Here is a 24531-nt window from a genome sequence, read left to right as displayed (position 1 = left end):
AACCCAAAGCCCCTTTTTCATAGTAAGTATTTTGTAATACTCTCTTCAGTGTCTTGAAATAAAATTAATAGTTAACAAAAAATTGTTTTACTCACATCATTGAAAGAGATTAATACAATTCCCTAACTGTAATATAAAGGAAAAATAAAAGGAAAATAATTTAAAATATGAAATATGATTATGCCATAAGACAAAACCACAAAACCCCACAAAAAACAGCCCCCCAAATTTCTAAGATGCTGTTAAGCACATGTACTGCCCCCTGAACCATGATCCAGACGCAGTCTTCTCTTATCTTTGGTAAAGCAGACGAGGGGTGGGGTGAAAGGGCAGAGGAGAGCGTTGGACAGGGCTTGGTGTCACCTCTGCAGGATGACACTAGTGTGATTGCTGGTAGAGCTTGCACGGGAATCCCAGGTCTTGTGAGTTGCTCTGCCGCTCTTGTTTTATTCATTGCTTCTAGGAGGAGAATGAGTCCAGTGGTACAGGAAGTAAAAACAGCTTCATGGTCTTTCTAAAAATTTATGTGAAAACATTTTTCATTTTTGAATGAGGGAGTTAACTGCATGTTATTCTTGACTTGTTGCTTGCTGTAGAGCTACATAGGTACATTGAAGTTACTCTTTCTAAATTCATCTATTGGCTAAGGGGAGTTCTGTGGTGGAGTGACAGCACAGTGAACGTTTGACCTCTGGCCCTGCCCCTGGCATAGTCTCTTAGGGTCTTTCTTCTGGACATCGTGGAGGTAGTAGACATATGGATGTATGTGTAATAACCAGAGGACATCCTGTAGGTTCAGAGATCCTGCCGGAGCTCCCGTTTTCTGGCTTTATGACTTTGGGCACAAACGCATTTTTAATCTGTAAAATTCCTACCTTTTCTTTCTCACAGGTTGTCACAAAGGCCAAATGAAAGAGCATGAAGGAAAGTGGTAAACTGGATAGCAAATGCAGTGGATTCATGCTAACTGAAAGCCTAGCATCCTCCTCCTCCAATATTATAAAGAGAATATATGGTCCTTTTTTAATACTCCGTAGTTAGTATATTATCATAATAAATACTCTAATCTGAATCTTATTTCAGTTCCTTGAACCCACCTGCCCGAGAGACCTGGAGTGTCATATATGTGCTGTCTCCAGTTCCTGTCTCCACTTGCTCATCCCCTAGTAAGCACACAAACAAAAGGCCAAAACCAAAGATTTCCTGACCTTTATTGCAATATCACCGTTTACTTATTTCACTGTTGATTCCCCTGCTGGATTGTAGGTTCCATGAGAATTTTGTAGTCTACCCTATGTGCTTGTGCTGCAGGTAAAGTGGTATTTCCAAAATAGAGTCAAATTAGCACTCAGGAAGTGTGTTGTCTTTACCCTCCAGGCTCAGCCCTCTCTGATAATCTGGTGTTTCCAGAGGCGCCTGTGGCAGAACACAACAGGAAGCTATCCCAGCACCAGCCAGTTCAAGTTCCTTTGTACATGTGTCATTTAATCTCTTGAGGGAGCAGTGTCCCCTGAAACTTCTAGAATGTTGCTTCTGATGTTTATCATTGATGTGGAATTCTATAGCAACTTAACTTTGATACTTTTGACTTCAGCCCTTACGTTGAGTTCTTTTTTCATCAAGATTCCAGGTAATCAAGGGTAATTATGTTATAGAGGAAAAACAGATTTTGTTTTAGTGTTGGACTTTTTGCATTAAGAACTAATAGTTTGGGGCGCCTGGGTGGCTCAGTTGGTTGAGCGTGCGACTTTGGCTCAGGTCATGATCTCACAGTCTGTGAGTTTGAGCCCCGCGTCGGGCTCTGTGCTGATGGCTCAGAGCCTGGAGCTTGCTTCCGATTCTGTGTCTCCCTCTCTCTCTGCCCCTCCCCTGCTCATGCTCTGTCTCAAAAATAAATAAAACATTAAAAAAATTAAAAAAAAAGAACTAATGGTTTTGTAGAGTTTTGTTAAGCATATGAAAGGCATATTACTCTTCTGTGAGTATTTTTGTTTTAAGTAGAGGATAACTTTTTTCTGGCAGCCTTCTGACTGTAATTTTTTTTTTTTCTTTTTTGGACTCCATGCTTTTGCTTAAGTGCAACAATTCCATTTCTTGTTGATTTCCTCAATATGTGTTCATGAATCTTTCCTTGCATTCAGCAGCTATGCCTCATTAATTTAAATCTGGCTTTGCTTTGCTGGTCTTATGCTTATTTTGTTTCTCTTTTTTCTTAAAGTCTTGTCAGCCATATTCTTCACAACCCAATTTCAGTGCTGCTAACTTAGGGTGCTCATGTTAGTAGATACCTATTACCTTGATTCGATTTTGGAGATTATATGGGTGTTTCTCTCTGCCTGGACTATGGATTTCCCCCTTCTTTTATAGTCCGGCTTTTAAATGTAAAGTGGTTTATTGGAAAGAGCACAGGCTGTAGAGTTAAATGGATATGGGTTTAAATCCTAGCTCTGCTCCCTGCCAGTTAAATAGTTTGAACATGTTTGAATGTTTCTGAGCTCACTTTCTTCAGTTGTAAAATGGGTGTATTTTTACCTACTTTTCAGAGTTTTGAGATGTCGGAGTATTTTACTGTAAATTATGTTGTAAATACTCTATCAAGTGTTTTACAATATTTATCTCTTTCCTGTGTCTTTGAACATCTCTGAAAAAAAAAAAAAAAAAAAAAAAAAAAAGGCAGCGTAGAATAGAGGAGAGACCCAACGGAGAGTGAGAGAGAAGTCCTGGCTTGCTTGAAGACCCCTTCGGTCTAAAAGACTTTGGGAGTTTGTGACTGACTTAATGTGAAGGTCTTTCAAAGAGGAACAAAACCACTAAGGTAGTCTAGATGGAGAGTTCTCTTAGCACTAAGGAAAAGTGAATCTGGATCTCTGTTGCCTAATCTATGGTAAGAAGGGTTTGTTTGTTTTTTTTTTTTTGCTTGGGCCACTGGTTCCAAATGGTATTCTTTAACATCCTTTAGAGATTTTTGAATGAACAGACCTATGGCTGAAAGAGTTTGCAAACCAGTGGACTGAATGATCTCTACAGCCTCTCACAACTCTTGACTTTCCATGATAGGTGATTTTATAGGCAATGTGGTTTTTAAATTGAGTTTTCAGAGATGTCTTTCATAATATTTTATACATTATACTGTCCTGAAAACTACCTCCTTGTTCAGGAGTTAGCTTTGTAAGTTCTATAAATAAATTTAAAAATTCTATAAATATTAATTGCTGTTCTTAAGGCGTCATGAGCTTCTGTTATCAAATATTTGTATTGGCATTCGTATTAATTACTCCACCTGTGTTTTTATTAGTGGCAAGAACATGCTACATGAAACACGTTAAAATACATGGAGAGAGCTCCAGGGTCATTCTCCATCTGTTATTTATTTTGATTTTTGCAAGTCTAGGGAAAAAAAGGTCACAGAGTAATGCTTTAATAGCAAAACAGATGTTCCAGATATTAACCCTGTTGTTATTTGTACAAAGTAGACTTTTATACATGACCCAAATCTCAGTCATGGTCTTTCAGAAGTTAGAAAAAAATGTTTTATACATTTGTAGTATTCACCCAGAATTCTACAATGTATGAGTAACAGCAGTGTTAATGAAATTCAGTCTGAAATATCTTGAATCAAGATTACTTGATTCCATTCATATTATAAGGTATTAAGTAATAAAGGTATCTCAAATATTTTTAAAACAAAGCCTAATATAAATAAATATACATAAAATAGTGTTATGATATGTAATATTTCTGCCTTTGCTTATAATACTTTGTGGGCTTTTTGGCTTCCCAACTAAGTTTTTTCTAGAGTAATGTCATTATATGATTTATCTTTGGTTTCACCTCATTGCTCAGATACTTGATAAATGTATTTCATAAATGAAAATTACACAGTATAGTTTCTTGAGACTTAAGAATGTCTCCAGAATTCCTTTGCAACAGAAGACCATTTCAGGCTGCTATTCAGTTGTCTCTAAACCAGTAGTGTCTTAACGTTCTTTGAATTACAAATCCCTGTGATACAAATTAGGGATCCTCTCTGAAGAAAAACACACATAAATTAGCTTACAATTTTAGGGGTTTATGAAGCCTTGAATACATTCCATGAGCCATCTACGGGTAAACTTCCCTTTGCTGTGTGAAGAATAAATTGTAGAAAGGAAACATTTGTTTTTTGTTTTTATTTTGCCTGTATCTATTAAAAGAAAAAATTGCTATGAATGATAGTTGACTTTTTTGAGAATATGGTAGTGTTTTCATTCAGTTTATATTGATTTGTAAAAAGTCTTTTATTAACGATGTTAATGTAATGTTAGAAATAATGTGATCAGTCTGTGATGTGTTGAAGAACTGTAATATGAAACAGAAAAACATTTTATTCCTTGCCCAGTCAAAACACTTGTTAGGTGCCACCCTGAGACAGTGGTATTTTATACCTTTTAGTGAATACCAATAATTTATATTAGAAAAGTTACTGATATCAGAATGTCAGCATCTTTTACATATGAAGAACATTGGGCCAGTGTTTTAATGTTATGAAATTCCCATTTTATGCTTTTCATTAGTGGCTAACTTTATCAAACTCAATGGTATATTATTAATGGCACCTCTCTAGTCCCTTAGTGTAAGAAATCCTGGTCCCTCGTTTTTCCTTTTGAAATAAATGTTATTGGGATTTTATTAAATAATTTAAAAGTAAAACTTTCTGTGCACAATTTGGAAGGAAAATCATAGTCTCACGATGCAAGGAGAGTCATTGGTAATATTTTGATGCATGTCTGTCTGTCTAGGTTATTTTCTGTTCAGTGATTGCACTCTGTCTCGATTTTGGTCCCCTTTTGTACTCTTGTTTTGCTTGTATATGCTTTTTTCTTAAATCTTTTTTTAATGTTTATTTGAGGGAGAGACAGAGCACAAGCAGGGGAGGGTCAGAGAGAGGCAGTTACAGAATCCAAAGCAGGCTCAGGCTCTGCGCTGTCAGCACAGAGCCCAACGTGGGGCTCAAACTCACAAACTGTGAGATCATGACCTGAGTTGAAGCCGGACGCTTAACCAACTGAGCTACCCAGGCACCCGTGACTGATTCTTTTCTTTTCTTTTCTTTTCTTTTTTAAATTTTTAAATGTTTATTTATTTTGAGGGGGAGACAGAGCACAAGCGGGGGAGGGTCAGAGAGAGAGGGAGATACAGAATCCAAAGCAGGCTCCAGGCTCTGCGCTGTTAGAACAGCACAGCCCGAAGTGGGGCTCGAACTCACGAACCGTGAGATCATGACCTGAGCCGAAGTCAGCTGCTTAACTGACTGAGCCACCCAGGTGCCCCTGTATATGCTTCTTTCTAATTTCTGAAGTGGTCGTCATCCTTACAGTTTCTCTTTTCCTTCAATATTCACGGCCTTCAGGGTAAAGTGGTTAGAGTTACTTGTGTCTTGGTAATCTCCCAGCTAATGAACTTTTTTTGTTTTGAGATATAATTCACATACCATGCAGTTCACCCATTTAAAGAGTAGCATACAGGCAATGGTTTTAGACTGTTCAGAGTTGTGCAGCCATCATCACTGTCTAATTTTAGAACATTCTTTCACCCTCCAGTCACTCCCATTCCACCTGCATCCAGCCATAGGGAGCCACTAATCTACTTTCTGTCTCTACAGATTTGCCTCTTCTGGACATTTCATATACATGAAATCATACAATATGTGGACTTTTGTGATCGGCTTCTTTCACTTAGCATTAATATTTTCAAAGTTGTCTGTGTCGTAGCATGTATCAAGTACTCCACTCCATTTCTGGTTGTTGTTGAATGATAGCCACTGATGGCTAAACCCCTTTTGTTTGTCCATTTATCAAATGAAGGACATTTGGGTTGTTTCCACTTTTTGACTATTATGAATGGCGCTGCTATGAACATTCATCTATATGTTTTTATGTGGACATATATTTTCATTTCACTTAGGTGTATATATCTAGGAGTGGAATTGCTGGGTTATGTGGTACTCTAACATTCTGAGGACTGTAAGTCATTGGATCAAGGAGGGTAGTCTCTTGAATAATAGGTAAGAGGTATAAGAGAGTTGTACTAACCAGTTTTTCTGAAATGATTTAATATAGTAGTGTTCCACTTAGTGTGGGTGTATGTGGTTTTAACTTTTACATCTTACAAGGAAACTTCTATAACAACAGGAAATTGTTGAAATGTAGTGAGTGTGCTTGCCATTTTTGCAGAAAAAGAAGTGGTGGCATTTTCATGAAAAAAATGCTTGCTGTTAACAGTTCATTTTGTTTGAAACAATTTGGAAGAAACAAAACCCAACAGAAATCCCGAGACTTTGGGAAATCTTTCTCATGACTAACCCAATCACTGCACAGTATGCACCATCAAGAATGTTAAGAGGTAGCCTCTTTCCCTTGCTTTTAGTCCTAGCTTGACTCACTACTATCCTTCCTCTAAGCCCAGACCTCGTTTGCATTTTAATTCTTCATGTTTCAGTTGGTTGCCTTAGCCATCTATGATTCTTGTCTAATGGAAGGAACGTTGAGCTGCTGGAAGGTCTTAGCCTAGCTCCATTGCCACCGGCTGTGCCACTGTAAGCACAGGTCAGATCCCTCAACCTTTCTGCTCCCCACTTTCTTCACTGGCATAATGAGAGAATCATCTATGAAATTGAAAGATGTTTAAAGCTCAGTGATCTTAACTCTATCTCTAGACTTCTAAGATTTTGCAAGCTGGTTGTCAAGCTTACTGATTTTTCATGAACTTGGCATTTAATATATACTTCCTTGTATTGCTTCCTCCCTCCTTTTCAGATGTGTTCTTCTTTCTGCACCTAGATGATACTGCCAAGGAGGGCAGAGACTCTATGTTACTCTTTGCATTACCTTGTCTGAGGATGGTTAGTGTTTAATAGTGCAGATATTATTATTTGAGTTTTTAATGACTGTGGAATGACTCTAATTGGTACTTATTCTCTGTTTAAATGATCAGAATTAAATGATCGAAATAACTTGGTAAATTTAGACAGCTGTTTTAACTTTTTCCTTTTCTGTCTTTTTAAGAGTATGCTTTTGATTAAAGTATCCATGGGGATAGTCAGAAATGAACATTCTGTTTTTAGAAACTTTTAAAATAACTGCTTTCTGCTAGAACTTTATCCTTATGAGACTTTTATACACATGTATTCATGGGCTCCTATTTTGTGTATACGAAGAGTTTCAGGAAACTCCTTGCTTGCTTTCCGACAGTCTATATACCTCCATCACTTAGCTCTTTGCACATTTTACTGGTTGGCTCTGTGTCTCATGAAGTGAAAAATGGAACGTGAGCTTAAACTTCAAGTTAACATGGATAAATGCTATAAAATAAATTCAGCGGTGGTTTTGAGTGGGTGCTGGCGTACTTTTAGCTTACCCAGGGTACGAACTTTACCATTCCTGTCTCAGTTTGTTTTTAATTGTAGTTTTTAATTTGTCTGTAAAACTTTGAGTTGATAGTATGACAAACAGTAATTTGTCTAAGAGATAGGACTTATTTCTGCCTCAACATTTAATCATTTTTACTTTGATTATGGAATTGTGGAGAAACAGGTATTGCTGGCATCTGACAAGCTGACTTGTTTTGGCTACATTGACGGTGCTTTTTTTTTTTTTTTTTTCATTCTTCCTCTTTTACCTCTCTTTTCTGCTTCTTCCCATTTTGCTATGTAAGTATCAAATGGAAATGTCTCTTTTTAAAACATTAAAGAAAGCATCTATTTCTCTTTGACCACCAGCCTTAGTCACAGCCTCTTCCATCTTTACAGACCATGGAAACGTTATGTGTCCTTATAGACAGATTTATGTGCATTTACATTTATTTATATAAACCATATAGCATAAGTTTTTTTTTCCAGGGATGTGGTTCCCCTCTTTTGAAAATAGTATCATACTCTTTTTCACTTAGCAATATATCTTAGAGAACTGTTCATTTTAGAAAATACAGTTTGACCTCATTCTTTCCACCTGCTGCATAGTGTTCCATGATCGTTGGTTGTACCACAGTTTAGCCCTTCTCCCATCAGTGGACATTTATGTTTCTGATTTTTTGGTTACAGATAATGCTCAACTGCGTGTACAAAGATCTTTGTACACGCAGTTGAGTATTTCTCTGGGGTAAATACTTAGAAGGAATTCATGATGATAGGCATGTTCAAAATTATTATAGCTTATATGTATTATTACAGCTCATCAGTGTGCCCTCTAAAATGTATACTTCTTTCAGCTGTGAAGGCAAAGACATCAAATGATGTTTAGAATACCAAAGGCAAAAATTAGACATTTTTGTCAATCTGGTAAGAAAACAATTGGTATTTTTTTTAACTTTTTGTTTTTAATGTTCATTTATTTATTTTGAGAGACAGAGCAAGCAGGGGAAGGACAGAGAGAGAGAATTCCAAGCAGGTTGCATCCTGTCAGTGCAGAGCCCGATGTGGGGCTCAAACTTATGAACCATGAGACCATGACCTACGCCGAAATCAAGAGTCAGATGTTCAACTGACTGAGCCACCCAGGTGCCTCGGTGTTTTGTTGTCTTAATTTCCACTTTCTTGAAAACAGGTTGAACATTTCGTCGTGTTTATGGGCCCTTTGTATTTTCTTCTTATAAACTTCATATGTGGAAGTGATTACTTACAAGGTATCCAGTTTAAATTATTACATATATAACTTTTTGGGGTAAATATTGTTGAAATATACATATAGAGGGGCACCTGGGTGGCTCATTTGGTTAAGCCTCTGACACTTGATTTTGGCTCAGGTCATGATCCTCCTGGTCATGAGATGGGGCCCCGTGGCTGGCTCTGCGCTGATGGCATGGAACCTGCTTGGGATCATCTCTCTCTTTCTCTCCCTCTCTTTCTGCCACTCCCCCGCTCATGTTCTCTCTCTCTCTCATTCTCTCTCTCAAAATAAATAAATAAAAAATTTTTAAAAAGATACGTATAGGAAAGTAAATAGATCGCAAATGTATAGCTCAACAAATTTTTGTAAAGTGAATACACCACATGTAACCAGCACGCAAATCAAGAAACAGAATATTGCCAAAATCCTTGAAGCCCCTGGTGCCCCTTCTAGTCACTACCCATGCTCCATACCTCCCAGTATAACCATTAATGTTACTTCTAACATTATAAATTATTTTTTCTATTTTTGAACGTTAAACAAATAGAATCATACAGTATATACTGTCTGCTTCTTACTAGGTATCAACTTTTTTATTATTTAAAAAAAATTTTTTTTTAATGTTTATTTATTTCTGAGACAGAGACAGAGCATGAGTGAGGGAGGGGCAGAGAGAGAGAGGGAGAAACAGAATCTGAAGCAGGCTCCGAGCTGTCAGCACAGAGCCTGATGCGGGGCTCGAACTCACAGACTGCGAGATCATGACCTAAGCCGAAGTCGGATGCTCAACCGACTGAGCCACCCAGGTGTCCCTCTAGGTATCAACTTTAAGTACACTTTAAGTAAAAGAATTGCATCAGGGTTGGGACACCTGGCTGGTTCAATCGGTTAAGCTTCTAACTCTTGATTTCAGCTCAGGTCATGATCTCGCAATTCGTGAATTTGAGCCCCACATCAGTGGGGCTTGGAATTCTCACTCCCTCCTTTTTCTGCCCCTCCCCGGCTTGCTGTGTCTCTCAAAAGAAAGAAAAGAAAGAGGGAAAGAGAAAAGAAAGAAAAGAAAAGAAAGAGAAAGAATTGCATCAGGGTTTAGAGATAACTCTGAGTATTTACACAGATAATTTCTTCTCTCACTAAACTTTAATAAGATAGAGTCATTTTAACATAACCCTAGATGTGCTAGAAACTCTCAGAATGGACCCCTCCCCGCCAGAGGGAGTTAGCAGACTTGTTTACTGAAATCCAGCTTCATTTTGGGTAGGTCTAACTGAGGTTTGACCCCATTCTGTGCTCTGTAACCGCCTGTTGGGTTTATCAGAATTGGTAAACTGTGGTTTTATTTCATCTAAATGATCGTAACTAAATGCCTGCTTACCTTGCAGCTTCTTCTAGTATCTGGGAAAATATTCTCTTGTGCTGCTTCAGGAAGAATGAAACTGTGTAGTTTGTCTGGCTTTCCTGTTATTGTCTGTGTCGTTTTCCCAAACAGGTAAAGGTGCCTGAGCAAACCTTATACATTATCCTTTCAGCTTCATCTGCCTGCCTTATGATTGCTAAGTTGATACAGAAAGGTGTTTTACCTTCTGTGTCTTTGGCTTATTTTTGTTCATTTGTTTCTTTTGGTGATTTGCTTGTTAAAGGAGTATACCTTTTTGTCTTCAGAATATCTTGAACTTAAATTCTTTAGTGTAATAGTCCAGTGATTTCTTGACATTAGAGACTGTTTTTTAAGTAAAATATGATGAATAAGGTCACTAATGTTAACATTCTTTTAAATTTATTTTTAATTAACAATCTGCTTCCTAAAAGAATTTAAACTGATTTACAATAAAAGACATACATGATAATGATAATGCCAATAAGAATAAAAAGGTTGTAAGAGGAGAAAGAGATAATAATAACCCTAATCTTTGCTTCTCAAATTAAATGTTAAATTTAGCTCTGAGGCTCTGTCTTTGTGACTTGAAAGGAAAACAAATACAGTTCTCACTGGGGAATAAAGCAGCAAACCATTTCATCAGGTGAGACAGATGTGTGTATGTTACTAAATTCTGAAAAATGCAGAAATATTCATCAGAATCAGGTCATGCAAAGTAACATGCATCCAGGTATTTAAAAATTTTGTTGGATTTAAAAGAAATTAATCAACTCATACATATTTCACTTATGTTTATGAAAGAACTAAATCAGTGTGATTGTGTCTGGGTGTGAAGTATTTATTCATCTAGCTTCTAAGAGTAGTGCATAAAGAACACTACTTTAAATGGCACTGTTGGTGAGCATATTAGTAGCCACCATCCTTAAGAAATAGAATATTGCCAGTCTCCTGTGGACTCCCCCATGACAACTATTACCCTTTTATATTAGTCATTATTTCTCTTTAAAATTTTATCACCTATGTATGTATCCCTAAGCCGTTTATGTATACATATGTATGTATGTTTGTATTTGAAAAGTTGAGAAGCAAGCAGCATAATCTATCATTAGATGAAGGCTCCTAGAGGTGCAGAATCTCTGGGTGGTAGTCTGACCTCGGTGTCCCAGAGCATTGACCAGATCTGTTTCTGGGGAAGTTAGTGGGCAAGTTCATACATAAAATGAGTCCTAAAAAAACCACAGTCCAGCGCTCACCATAGTCAGGGCATCTGGCTGGAGTCTGCAGATTCTGGCTTTCTGGTGGGAATATGTTTTCTCCTAAATTCACCTTGAACACCCCCCTCCCACCCCGTCTCAGGAGTAGATCAAAACAGAGTACTTATGGTAGATAAAATGAGTGTCATCAGCTGGCCTGCAGGAATTTTATCAGAACATGTTCAAGAAGCCAAGTGCAGATTAGAATCTGTGCCAAGGTTCACCTGGACATTCTGTTCTTGGCTCAAAAAGATAGTTTGTTTAGGAATAAGGAATTTGGTGATACAGCTTTCAAAGAGTCTTTCTTCTGAGTTACCCATCCCCAATTTGGACTGGACACCTTCTCTGTCTTGTGCATGACTGTCATCCTCAGATCTTCATTCATGATCTTCTTGGAGATTCCCTGGACCTCTCACCTATATGGGAGCTCTCATTTCCCATGTTTCATCTCCATTAGTCTTTGTTTTAGGAAGGCCATTTTCTAATAGTTTCTTGAAAAAAGATTGTATGGGAGGTACCTTTGAGATCTTGCATGTATGATAATGTTATTCTATTATCCTTGATAAAGTGACTGGATAAATAATTTTCTTGAGAACTTTGTAGGCATTGTTCTGTTTCATCTTGCTTCTGGTATTGCTCTTGAGATGTTTCTACGGAGAAGTCCAAAGCCAATCTCATTTTTAATCCTTTGTGACCTGCTCTTCTACCTTCTCTAGAAGTTTTGTGGAATGTCCTTTTGTCTTCTCTGTCCTGAACGTGACAGTGCTGTGCCTTGGTGAGCGTGTTTTCGTCCATTATCCTAGCTTTCAGCAGGCCCTGTTAATGTGGAGTGTCCTGTTTACCAAGTTTGGAGGAAAAATTTAAAAATTTTTTTGTTGTTGGTTTCTTCCCCTTCAATTCCTCACTACTCTCTTTTTAGCACTCGTATGATTTGCATATGGGACCTCCTGTTTGGTCCTCTAATGCTCTTTCTTTTTCTCCAGCCCTTTATCTTCTTGACTTTTGGGGGGGGTTCCTCTGTTTTATTTTTCAACTCTTTGAGTTTTTAATTTTTGCTCAACGTTGTATGTGGTCAACTTCCAATAGCTTGTTTACTCTCTTAATGTTTCCTCACGTTTTTGTTTACTAGATGCAGTATTTTTTTTAATCTTTCTGATATGTTTAAGATAGTTTTCTTCTTCCTGAATACTTTGTTTCCTTCAAGTTTATTTTTTTTTTCTGTTTTAGTCTCTAATGTTATGTTATAGACTTTTCTCAGATGTCTCTTTATCTGCTTACAGTGAAAAATAGGGGACTTAAAAAGCCATTGAGGAACTTGTATGTAGGTGAGGCTTACATGAACTTTGGGCTTCACTATAGGGTGATCCAAGTGGACCGTTTATTAGGGTACCCCCAGTGCTTCTATATTGTTTTTCCTCAATGTCTGGTCAGATCCCCAGAGAAGTGCGCCCCAGTAGTCTGCCTAGAGCAGTGCTATTTAGTACAGTAGCCACTTGCCACATCCAATGAATAACTCCTCAGCTGAATTAGCTACATACAGCTATTGGCTATCATACTGGACAGCACAGCTACTGAACATTTCCATCACTGCATGAGGGTTTATTGGAGAGCACTGAACTAGGACTAAACTCTTGCCACCTGAAAGCCCAGTGAGGAAAGATGGTCTGGGTCTCAGCTTTAGGATTCTCTATGTGTAGGGTTACTTAATCCCACTGTGTGTCCCCTAATCTAGAAGCCCAGTTATACCTTCTTTAGAGAAGATGGGCTTAAACAATATGCTTAACTCTTTCTTACTTTTATTACTCATTATTTATTCTTTTTGTCTTTAAATCTTTCTTATACCAGTTCCAAACTCTCCACTGTGTTTTCTGGGAGTGCCCCTGGGTATAGATAGGCTCTTTAGCGCACCTCTGTCAGTATTAACAGTGCTGGGGAACCGAGTCCCTTAGTTCTGTACCTGCAAATACCACTGATATTACTGATACCTTACTTTTGAGGCTCTTGTTTTGATTAGATGAGAATGTTTGTAAAGTGCCTATTTTAAGACATGCTTGACTCATCAAGGTATATAGTAAGGTCCTTTTAAAACCTCAAATTTACAAATCCACTGTGTATCTAACTTGCCCTACCAAGTGCTTAGGAGGTAACTGAGACAGAATAAAGGGCCATTGAGATTAGGATACTGGACACTTGACTAGATTATTACTACCTAAATGATTTGTTTTTTGACACCAGCCTCGGAGTAGTCAAATTTGGGAGTTTCAGCAAAATTTTGAATTATTTACCTATTATGGATCTTTTCATTGCTTATGAATAGCTCAATATTTAGGTGTTAAATATGTAACGACCAGGAGCCTTCTGTAAAGTGCCTGGCAAATATTAGGTGCTCAAAAGGTAGGCCTTTGAGAGTTTCCCCAACTTCCTCATCTGTAAGCATCCAGATGAAGTGATGTGGTCACGATATCAGGCTTTTGCGTGGTGGAGCTGGAGCAGATGGTCCCAGACCTTGATACCAGCATCTGTCTATGCTGGGATTTTTGCTGACAAGTTCCATGTGCTGTCAGTTTTGAAGGGAAGAGAAGCTGTTTGCTCTTAAGGCTTTTAACAAAACCAGTCTATTTACTCATTGAGTCGACACTTATATATGCACCCTTACCACTTATCCCAAAACATGAGTCATAGGCCCTAGGTTTTTTTCTTACCCATGGTGACATGTTACAGGTGGTATTTCTTGGCTGTCCTGGCCTGGGTGTGTGCAGTTTGTCCCTGGGACCTGTGCTCTTGTGATTTCTTGCAGCTCCCCAATGGGTACAGTATACCTAATTGAAATCTCATGAGTTACAGTTCCCTGCTTAAGCCATGCTGTTTTGTATTTCTGTGACTCTGCATGTTTTGTTTTACTGCCTGGAATAATCTCTCCCACCCCCAGCCTCACATCCTCCAAGAGTCTAATGCCTTCTTTAATCCCTTTTAGTACAGTTCATCCTGCCTTACCTTGAACTATCCTTAACACATGTTGCATGCTCTGTTATACCTTCTATTGTAGCATGTATCCCATTGAATTGCACTTATTTCTTAGTATACCTATTAGAATATGAGAACAATGCTGCTGCACATTTTAGTTGTTAGGTGATTACATAAGAACATTTTATGAAGGAAAAGAGGTTTCCTTCCTGAGCTAGAAGCTGTAGGTATCTGGTCTATGGATTTGTTTGCGTATCCCCCGCCCCATTTGGGTTGCTTCCCGTTTTTGGCAAGTATGAACGAAGCTGCTATACACAATTGTGTACAGGTTTTTGTGTCATCATAAGTTTTCATTTGTCCTGTATATTTGGTAGTAGAATTGCTGGATTACATGGTAAGCATATATACTATTTTGCATTGCCACCAGCAGTGTGTGTGAGTTCTTAATGTTCTGCATCCTCACCAGTACTTGGTATTGCTAGGTCCCCTCCCCCCCCATTTTAGCTATTCTAAATAAGCGTGTAGCTGTCATAACTGTTAACTGTGTTTGTCTGTGAAACCTGTGAGACTTGGAAGAAGACCGGATGGCGCTGGATTAAATGCAGAGCCAGGGAGAAGTTCGTGAGGAGGAGATAGGCCATGATTGACGAGAGCTTGGTATGACTGCCATACTCACTGTGGTATCCCCAAGTGACTAGCACAGAGCCTGGCACACAATAGGGTCTCTTTGTATGCTTATTGAGTCATTGAACAAATGATTGAGAAGTTAGGGAAAAGACAGGAGCAGGACAGAAAAGTAATTTTAGATGAGACTTGGCCTGAATAACCCCTGTATGTTCATGGGACACATCCTTTTCTACTTGAGTCTGTGTTTACATACGTGTTTAGAAGCTGACTCGGGCCTCTCATTCCCGGCCACTCGGCGAGAAGGACATAGTATAATATCATGAAAGAAGTAGAAGGCAGGAAGACTTGATGCTTCCAGCTGGTCTGGGGACATGGGAAAGTCATCGGAACTCTTCTGGTCCTCCGCTTCATCACAGTAAAATGGTGATATCTAAGGGAAGAAATATACGGAGTTAAAAGAGTTTAATCACATCAAATGAGAAATAGTTTACTAAGTGAGGAAGAGGTATGTCTGAGTCTTTGATGGATGTGTACAGATACAGTGTGGAGTCCCGTTCTTAAGTGTCTAAACAGAGCCAGCTAATGGCTAATTGGCAGAAACAGCAAAAAAGGGAGTTACAGGGTTTCAGATAGAGGAGCAGCACTGCAGATGGTCTTTTTCTTTTTCCTGTGTAAAAAAAGCTTAAATCTAAAGACTCGATAAAAGCTGCCAAGAGTGTCATCTTTCAGTGTGAAGAGGAGAACCTAGGCCTCACAAAGCAAAGCTGAGGGTGTGGAGGAACAAACACACACCTTTCTGGGCCCTGGGTGAGCAAAGTGGTCACTGCATTTCAGTGGTTTTTCTCTGTACCCTCAGTCCCTCACCCGACTTCTACTTAGAAGTTCATCTAGAGTTCAGAAAAAACCAGTTCTTACTCATTCTCTTTGTACTTGGAAGGATTTTGTACACACACCGTCAAGTATTGGTAGAGATTTAAAAACATACTCCAGGGGCGCCTGGGTGGCTCAGTCGGTTAAGCGGCTGACTTCGGCCCAGGTCATGATCTCGCGGTCTGTTGAGTTTGACAGCTCAGAGCCTGGAGCCTGTTTCGGATTCTGTGTCTCCCTTTCTCTGACCACCCCCCCCCCCCCGCCTTCATGCTTTGTCTCTGTCTCAAAAATAAATAAACGCTAAAAAAAAAAACAAACAAAAAAAAACTTTAAAAACATACTCTGTACCCAGATAAAGTCGAATCTGTGTTGTTAAAGGATTTGACCTGTTTTATTGTCTGACATTTATTAAAGCACTTTGACATTTGAAATTTTGTTTCCTGTTCTGAATATTTAAAAAGAATCACAGGTCTTGATCACTGGAATACCTTTTGTAAAATGAAAAATTTAAGGCCATTATTATTTTCAGAATTTTAATGATTCCAACAGTTGTATTATCCTGAGGCAAAACATATTGTTGCTCTAATATAGGTTAGGTTATAAAATCAAATGTTTGATTATTCATTTTAAACTGTGTTTCCAACAGTTTCTTTTAAAATGTCAATATTAAGTGTTTCTGGTTATGAGGACCCTGAAAGTAATCTTTTGGCAAATAAAGTGAGGAATCTGACTTCTCTTTATTCTTTCAGCTCATAAAGAAAAAGCCAGTTTAAGAACAGTTGCCCAAAGACATTACTTTCAGGTTCTAGTGTGAAGAATTAACATTAAAAAAAAATTATGTTGAGAGAGAGAGAGAATCTCAAGCAGATTCTGTGCTGTCAGCACAGAGCCTGACATGGGGCTCTATTCCATGAGCCATGACCTGAGCCAAAATCAAGAGTCACGCTAAACTGAGTGAACCACCCAGGAGCCCCAGCATTTCTAGGTTTAAAAAAAAAATTTAGTGCACTCTATAAGATTGTCAACGCTTTTAGGCATGATTACCCTTGGGAAACTGTTCTGTAATTCTTGGCCCATTAAGTCGACTTTTTATAGTAGGATATAAAAAAACCTCTGGAATATTTTAAGAGTTTGTATTGGGTAACTCATACATGTTTATGTTAATACTAATAACTAGATTTAAAAAAACCAAAGGCTCTTCTTAAATAATATAGCTTTGGGGTGGGGGGAGGAGTCAGACACTTACTCTGCTGAGAGTATTCATTTCTAATGTACTGGAAATTTGTTAGACCTGTAGGACATAAGAGGGTCACCTTTATGGTATTCAAGCTCTTAAATTCTTTACCAGAGCCTTTTCTGTGGCCTTGTAATTTAAGATTATTTTATGCATTCTCAATTTGGGCAGTTTATGTGTATAGTAACAAAATATGTTCTTTTTTTTTTCTTTACATATCTTTCAGAATCATGGTGTCATGGAAAGGGATTTACTTCATACTCACTCTGTTTTGGGGAAGCTTTTTTGGAAGCATATTCATGCTGGGTCCCTTTTTACCTTTGATGTTTGTAAACCCATCTTGGTATCGCTGGATCAACAACCGCCTCGTGGCAACTTGGCTCACACTACCTGTGGTAAGCTAGAGTCAGAGTTACTCGAATGTTACCCTTTGATAACGTGATAAGCATGTGAATCCTTTCTGTTTCATAAGAGGTACGTTAGCATTTAGAGGAAATACAGAAACTAGAGAACATGAAATATAATTCGTGTCCTTGAAGTAATATCTAAGAGCCATATTCCAAATTAAGAGTTTTCTTTTATATTCCTCATGAAGTTTATTTCCTTCATTGATGTATACTTTACATGTTGCAAAATGCACAAATCTAAAGATATAGATAGACAGTTAATGATGTAAAAATTCTTCAATTTCCCTTTATTTTACGAATAATGACAATTTAAGATTGAGATGAAACTGTTGTTTTGAACTTTTGACATTGATGTGATTGATTTAATTCTTCCCAGTAACCACAGAATTTAGGAATAAAGTGATTTCCTGACTGTGGGCTAGAATGAGAACATCTGTAAATGTAAGTGCTACAAAATGTGTAGTAGATTCTTGGAACAGACAGGTGTTTTCTGCAACGTCAGTGCATACAGCTCTGAGCACATTTCCCTGTGATTCTGAGCTGGCCCAGACTCCTCCCTTGTCTGGATTAAAGCTGCTTTAGCCCTTCCCTGTTGCTGCTAACCCACAGTGCCTTCCCCAGAAATGGAGGGGCACCCATGTAGCTGCCTTTACCTTGAATAGGTTGTATTTCCTGAGACTGTTCTGTTCTTTCTTTTTCGTGAGCGACAGCTGAAACTTCATGTTCCTGGGTTTACTGACCAGTCATGGTAGAGGTGATGGGGACATACCCGACAAGGAAAACAGGGAGGGAATCCTTTTCCTTCGAGTGTTGAAGGGTCTTTCTTCACCCTGTGTCCTTTGAAATGCCGTTGCCTAGTTGCCCTCAGGCGGACGGCCGAGGTTCCATTTGCAGAGACGAAGGTAGACTAATGCTGCGGACTCCTCCCGTGGAGGCTGAGGAGTTGTTTACAGTGCACCCTTTTCATATTTTAGAAACGATTCTTCTGGTGAATAATTTTAAGAATTGCATTTGTGCCTTGTCAAAGGTTATTTTGTTAAAAAAATTATTCAGATACATTTTACGAAATGTGGTATCGTTAAACTAAAAGTAGTCCCCCATCTCTCTCTGTCCCTCCTCCCTTTCCTCTTCCCCGTTTCTTTTCTCTATTTGAACTTAATCTACAGGTGCAAAGAAAGGGACTTAGAGCATACTGGTAGATGATAAATAACTGGTTCCGGATTAAGGAGAGGAATGAGAAGTAGAAGCTTTGAGAAATTAAATAATTTGCTGAAGGCCATACGCATAAGCAAATTATTTAAGCAGAGCTGAGATTAAACCTAGTTTGCTGCCATATCTAGGTGATAAGAAGAATCTTTCAGGATTGGTCAGGGTCACGTGACTTTAACTTACAGTGGTAAGAAGTTAACTGGTACCTCTTGATTGTTTTAAAAGAAGAAGGTTTGGAGTTCTTTCAAGTCAGGGAATGCCTCACTTCATAAGGGAAAAAAAAAATCTGGTAACTACTAACACAATCAGTCCCGGTGGTGTGGTGATTCCTCACAGTGGAAGAGGAAAGGAGGTAAGGAATAGTCCTACAAAGCCTTTGAGAAGCCAAAGACCTAGGTTGCCGAAATACTTGGAACGAGGTACCCCTTAATAAATACTTGTTGGGTGAGAAGTGCCCTGGTCAGACTAGCCCAAACTTTGGTGTCAGAATTACGCTGGCTGGCTTCATAAAAGGAGTTGTACAATATTCCCTCCTCGTCTGTTTTGAAAGAAAATGGTGTGTCTGTGTGTGAACACAATTTAGTCACAACCTAGGGATTACATAATGTATCCTTAGTATGTCACAGTGTCCTTGGAGTTGGTATTTATTAGCACACTGCATAAAGTGTAAGGCTTGTGACAGTGTAGGACTTTCATTCCCACATCCTTTGTGCTGCTGCTGTCCTACTCTGTCTGCTCACAAAATAAACTCGACAATGCAGTGTTATAATTCTTTGCTTTACATGGTCTTATTTCTTTCAAAGAAATCATAGAATATAATCTCTTATCTAAATATTTTCCATTCATAGTATCCTTTGTTCTTCCTGTATATTAGAGTTTCTGTCTAGTGTCCTTTCCCTTCAGCCTGAAGAACTTCCTTTAGGTTTTCTTGTAGTGAGGGCTCCTGTAGATGGTTTTCTTTTATTTTGCCTTCATTTTTTTTTAATGTGTGTTTATTTTTATTTTTTTTTTAATTTTTGAGACAGAGATGGAGTGTGAGCGGGGGAGGGGCAGAGAGAGAGGGAGACCCAGAATCCGAAGCAGGCTCCAGGCTCTGAGCTGTGAGCACAGTGTCCGACGCAGGGCTCGAACCCATGGACTGTGAGATCATGACCTGAGCTGAAGTCAGATGCTCAACCGACTGAGTCACCCAGGCGCCCCTATTTTGCCTTCATTTTTGAAGTATAGTTTGCTGACTGTGAAATTTCTGGGATGACATTTTCCTCCTTCTTTTCCAACTTTCACATTCTACTGTCTTATGCTCTCCTTGTTTTGTTGAAAAGTTAATTAGCATATATGTTGTTGCTTCCATTTATATAATGTGCCCTTTTCCTCTGGCTGCTTTTAAGATTTCTTGTTTTTCTTTTTTAGCAGTTTGTTTTGGTCATGTTATGCCTAGGTCCTAGGTTTCTCGATGTTAATTTTGCTGTGTTTCATTGGGCTTCTTGGATCGGTAGCTTTGTTTTTTCCAAATTGGAAAATTTGGGGCTGTTATTTCCTCACATTTTTTTCTGCTCCTTTCACTCTCATCCCCTTTTGTGCTAGAGTTGTAGGTTAGGTTGCTTGTATTGTTACACAAGTCACCAAGTTCACTGACCCTCTCTTCTGCCACCTTTAACTGCTGTTTTGTTCACACGGAGGATTTCTGTTTAAAATACTGTACTTTTAGGGTGCTTGGGTGGTTCAGTCAGTTGAGCATCTGACTCTTGATTTCATCTCACGTGATGATCCGTGCTGATAGCATGGAGCCTGCTTGAGATTCTCTCCCTCCCTCTCAAATAAATAAATAAACATTTATAAAATGTACTTTCAAGTTCTAGAATTTATGTTGGGTTCTTCAGTGGTTTCATAACTGAGAGTTTTCACCTGTATAATTCATTATAACCTTATTTTCCTGCAACTCATCTCAGTGGTAAGACTGATACCGCTTATTTTGTCAGGTCTGGAAGCAGCAGTCCCTTGCTTATTTATTTTCTTTTATTTTTCCAGTAGGAAGTACTTTGCATTGAATATTTATGATCTTACAGTATCAGTGTGGATCCTCCTTATACATTAATGCAAAGTTTCTTTTTCCTTTCATAATAGCAGGAAGGATTTTTTGGTAAGTTTCGTTAACTGCTGTCTATGGCAGAATTAGTCAGCAGGATCCTAGAACATTAGTCCAGCAACTATTTATTAAGTGTCCACTATGTGCTGAGCATTTTGCTGGAATGTAACGACGAACAGGACGGATATGACCTCTGGCCTTGTGGAGGTAATGGTGTTCTACCTAAACTATCTTTCCTAGCTGTAGATATACACAGTTTGACCTGTTTCTGTCTTTCATTTGATGAGAGACTACTACTTCCTTTGTTAGAGGACAGAAGGTGACTTCTCAGGCTGTGAATTTTTAGAGGTAGATTTTTAAATTACTTTAAAGATACAAAGTCCATTGTTTCATTACAGCCCTCAAACGTACATGGAATTTACCCACTAGAGCATGCTTATTTACAAAGTATTTCTCCAGAAAAGTAAATAAACAACTCACAGATTAACTGTACTAAGTAGATATTTCTAAAAAGTCTTCTATAAGCTTCACTTAGTTGTTGTAAACCAGAGACCCTTCATTTTGAAAACTAACCTACTTGTGTAAGAATTCCTTCCAGAACAGTCTGCAGAGTGTCCATTCATTCTCTCTTGGTACATTTCTACAGTGAGGGGTGGTCTTTGGTCATTCCATTTGGGGACACTTCTATTCAGCATAATCAATACTGTCAAGGTCACACTCTGCATGTGTCCAAGAGCAGTGTTTACTTCTCAAAATTTGGAGTCTTTACAGCAGACCAATTGTTAGCTAATAACCTGGGATTCTGAAAACTGTTTGGAGTTCTGTCCTTTCACCATAAGTCATGACTTAGGGATTTAGAGATCATTTTCTAACTCCCCACCTAGGATACAGGTCTCTTCCACAGCCTGCTGATTCCAGCCCAGTCCTAGAACAAATAGCCTGCTGCTAAGAAAAGGGATGCTGTGTTTGATGAATGACTTGGGATTGCAAGACCTTAAATAAAGCAAAGGATTTCAGGAGCGAGGCTAAGTGGAGTCTGAAAGGCCCAGGCAGACTGGGAGATGAGGAATGCCACAGAGTTGGTTTTAGCTTAGTCTAAATAAAGAGTCATTGGAATGGTAAATGAGAGCTTGGGGCATAATGGTAAAACCAATTTTTCTGTGATCATGAAGGGAACCTTTAGACACGGTGGAACACTTGGAAGTAGTAATCAGTGGTCTATAAAAGATCCTCAGAAATCGCTTCCATAAAGCATTATGAAATTTCATAAGATTAGTTTGTCTTCTATACTAGTTTCTAGACTAGAAATAGAAAAAAAATGTAAGAATGGTGTCTTTTTAACAGTTTTTGATCTGGATAATTTGAACTCTGGAGTTCTTTACAGACGTTCAATTTTACCTCTGTGTAGTATATATTTGTAATTCTTTGTGAGACCTGTAAATAACGTTGACTTGATTATGTTTTATCTGGTATTACAAATGATGAATGTGAGTTTGAGATCTAGGCTGTCCAAAAGGTTATATATAACTTTCAGGTGCATTCTGATAGAGTGCTGGATGGCAAGGGAGAGAATGCCATATGATATGCTCCTGGACAGACAGTCTGGATTTATTTTGACATTTTCCATAATGAAGAGCGAAAGATTGTTTTGGGATCCACAGGATACATGTATTAGAAATTGCACTGAAAAGATGAGGGTTGAGGTTTGGAATTTATAAGGCTTTAAGATTTTTAACAACTCTTCTGTGGTGCAACACACAATTAGTAATCAACTTCATCTTTCTACCAGTTAAGGGAAGGGCATTCTGCATTTCAGTTCTCTAAAAACTGTAAAGTATATCATTTGGAAAGCAGAATGGAGCTGATCCAAGTTAATAAGCCATGGATGATGACTTCACACATGTCCTCTGGGCCAAGACATATAATTCAGTGACTCATTTTGGGAGTTGATGGCCCTTTATACTTACAAGTATGTGCTTGTGGGTCCAAGCCTAGAGGACTCTGCCATGATCCTCTCTATCATGGAGTGGGGCTTATAATTATTTGAGTGGTTATGGACCCTTTTGAAAATCTGATGAAAACTACAGGCATTTAGCAAAGTACCTGTTCATACTTTTCTTTCTTTCTTTTTTTTAAACTAGGCTCCATGCCCAGTGTGTGGAGCACAACATAGGCTTGAACTCAGGACCCTGAGATTAAGACCTGAGCTGAGATCAAGAGTTGGATGCTTAACCAACTGAGCCACACAGGTGCCCTGTGTATACTTTTTCAAGAGGGGTCCATGTTTATTTCTTCTTTTTTTAAATATAATTTATTGTCCAGTTAGCTAACATACAGTGTATATAGTGTGCTCTTGGGTTCGGGAGTAGATTCCCATGATTCATCACTTACATACAACACCCAGTGTTCATCCCAACAAGTACCCTCCTCACCTTCCCCCCACCAACCCTCAGTTTGTTCTCTGTATTTAAGAGTCTCTTATGGTTTGCCTCCCTCTCTCTTTGAAACTATTTTTCCCCTTCCATTTCCCATGGTCTTCTGTTATCAACTTCCGCATATGAGTGGAAACATAGGGTATCTGTCTTTATCTGATGGACTTATTTTGCTTAGCATAATACCCTCCAGTTCCATCCACATTGTTGCAAGTGGCCAGATTTCATTCTTTCTCATTGCCAAGTAGTATTCCATTGTATATATAAACCACATCTTTTTTATCCATTTATCAGTTGATGGACATTTAGGCTCTTTCCATAATTTGGCTATTTTTGTTTCCATGATTTTCCACTTTTGTTAAAAGTGCTGCCATAGACATTGGGGTACATGTGGCCCTGTGAATTAGCACTCCTGTATCCCTTGGGTAAATTCCTAGTAGTGCTATTGCTGGGTTGTAGGGTAGTTCTATTTTTAATTTTTTGAGGAACCTCCACCTGTTTTCCAGAGTGGCTGCACACTTGTATTCCCACCAACAGTGCAAGAGGGTTCCCATTTCTCCACGTCCTTGTCAACATCTCTTGTTTCCTGAGTTAACTTTAGCCACTCTGACCAGTGTGAGGTGGTATCTCAATGTGGTTTTGATTTGTAATTCCCTGATGATGAGTGATGTTGAGCATCTTTTCATGTGTCTGTTGGCCATCTGGATGTCTTCTTTGGAAAAATGTTCATGTCTTCTGCCCATTTCCTCATTGGATTATTTGTTTTTCAGGTGTTAAGTTTGGTAAGTTCTTTATAGATTTTGGATACTAACCCTTTATCTGATAGGTCATTTGCAAATATCTTCTCCCATTCCGTTGGTTGCGTTTTAGTTTTGTTGGTTTCCTTTGCATTGCAGAAGCTTTTTATCTTGATGAGGTCCCAATAGTTCATTTTTGCTTTTATTTCCCTTGCCTTTGGAGACATGTTGAGTAAGGAGTTGCTACAGCTGAAGTCAAAGAGGTTGTTGCCTGTTTTCTCCTATAGGGTTTTGATTGGTTTCCTGTCTCACAGTTAAGTCTTTCATCCATTTTAAGTTTATTTTTGAATATGGTGTAAGAAAGTGGTTCAGTTTCATTCTTCTGCATGTTGCTCTACAGTTCTCCCAGCACCATTTGCTAAAAAGACTTTTTCCCATTGGATGCTCTTTCCTGCTTTATCGAAGATTAGTTGGCCATATGTTTGTGGGTCCAGTTCTGGGTTCTCTTCCATTGGTCTATGTGTCTGTTTTTGTTCCAGTACCATAATGTCTTGATGTTTATAGATTTGCGTTAACCTTGATTCCCAAACCAGATAGAGACCCCACTAAAAAGGGGAACTACGGGCCAATATCCCTAATGGACAGAGATGTAAAAATTCTTAACAAGATACTGGCAAATCGAATTCAACAGC

At 38.5% G+C, this 24531-nt stretch overlaps 1 protein-coding gene across 8 annotated transcripts in view; it reads left to right on the top strand.

The window, feature by feature from the left end:
• The window catches only part of LCLAT1 (lysocardiolipin acyltransferase 1), a 181698-nt gene that overhangs the window by 46578 nt on the left and 110589 nt on the right, over positions 1 to 24531 (top strand). For 5 of the 8 annotated variants that reach the window (XM_042933322.1, XM_042933323.1, XM_042933325.1 and 2 more), the window contains one exon: positions 17195 to 17363. In XM_042933322.1, the coding sequence (XP_042789256.1) occupies positions 17199 to 17363 (165 nt within the window). In that variant the 5' untranslated portion in view covers positions 17195 to 17198. Of the gene's footprint in view, positions 1 to 1608; positions 1631 to 9993; positions 10132 to 14877; positions 14895 to 17194; positions 17364 to 24531 lie in introns of those variants that run through there. The other 3 variants (XM_042933326.1, XM_042933320.1, XM_042933327.1) reach the window with 3 other exon arrangements.

Source organism: Panthera leo, chromosome A3 (genome assembly GCF_018350215.1).
Source record: "Panthera leo isolate Ple1 chromosome A3, P.leo_Ple1_pat1.1, whole genome shotgun sequence".
Taxonomy (NCBI): domain Eukaryota; kingdom Metazoa; phylum Chordata; class Mammalia; order Carnivora; family Felidae; genus Panthera; species Panthera leo.
The sequence above is the reverse complement of the archived record's forward strand: the minus strand, read 5'-3'. Positions and strand labels throughout refer to the sequence as shown.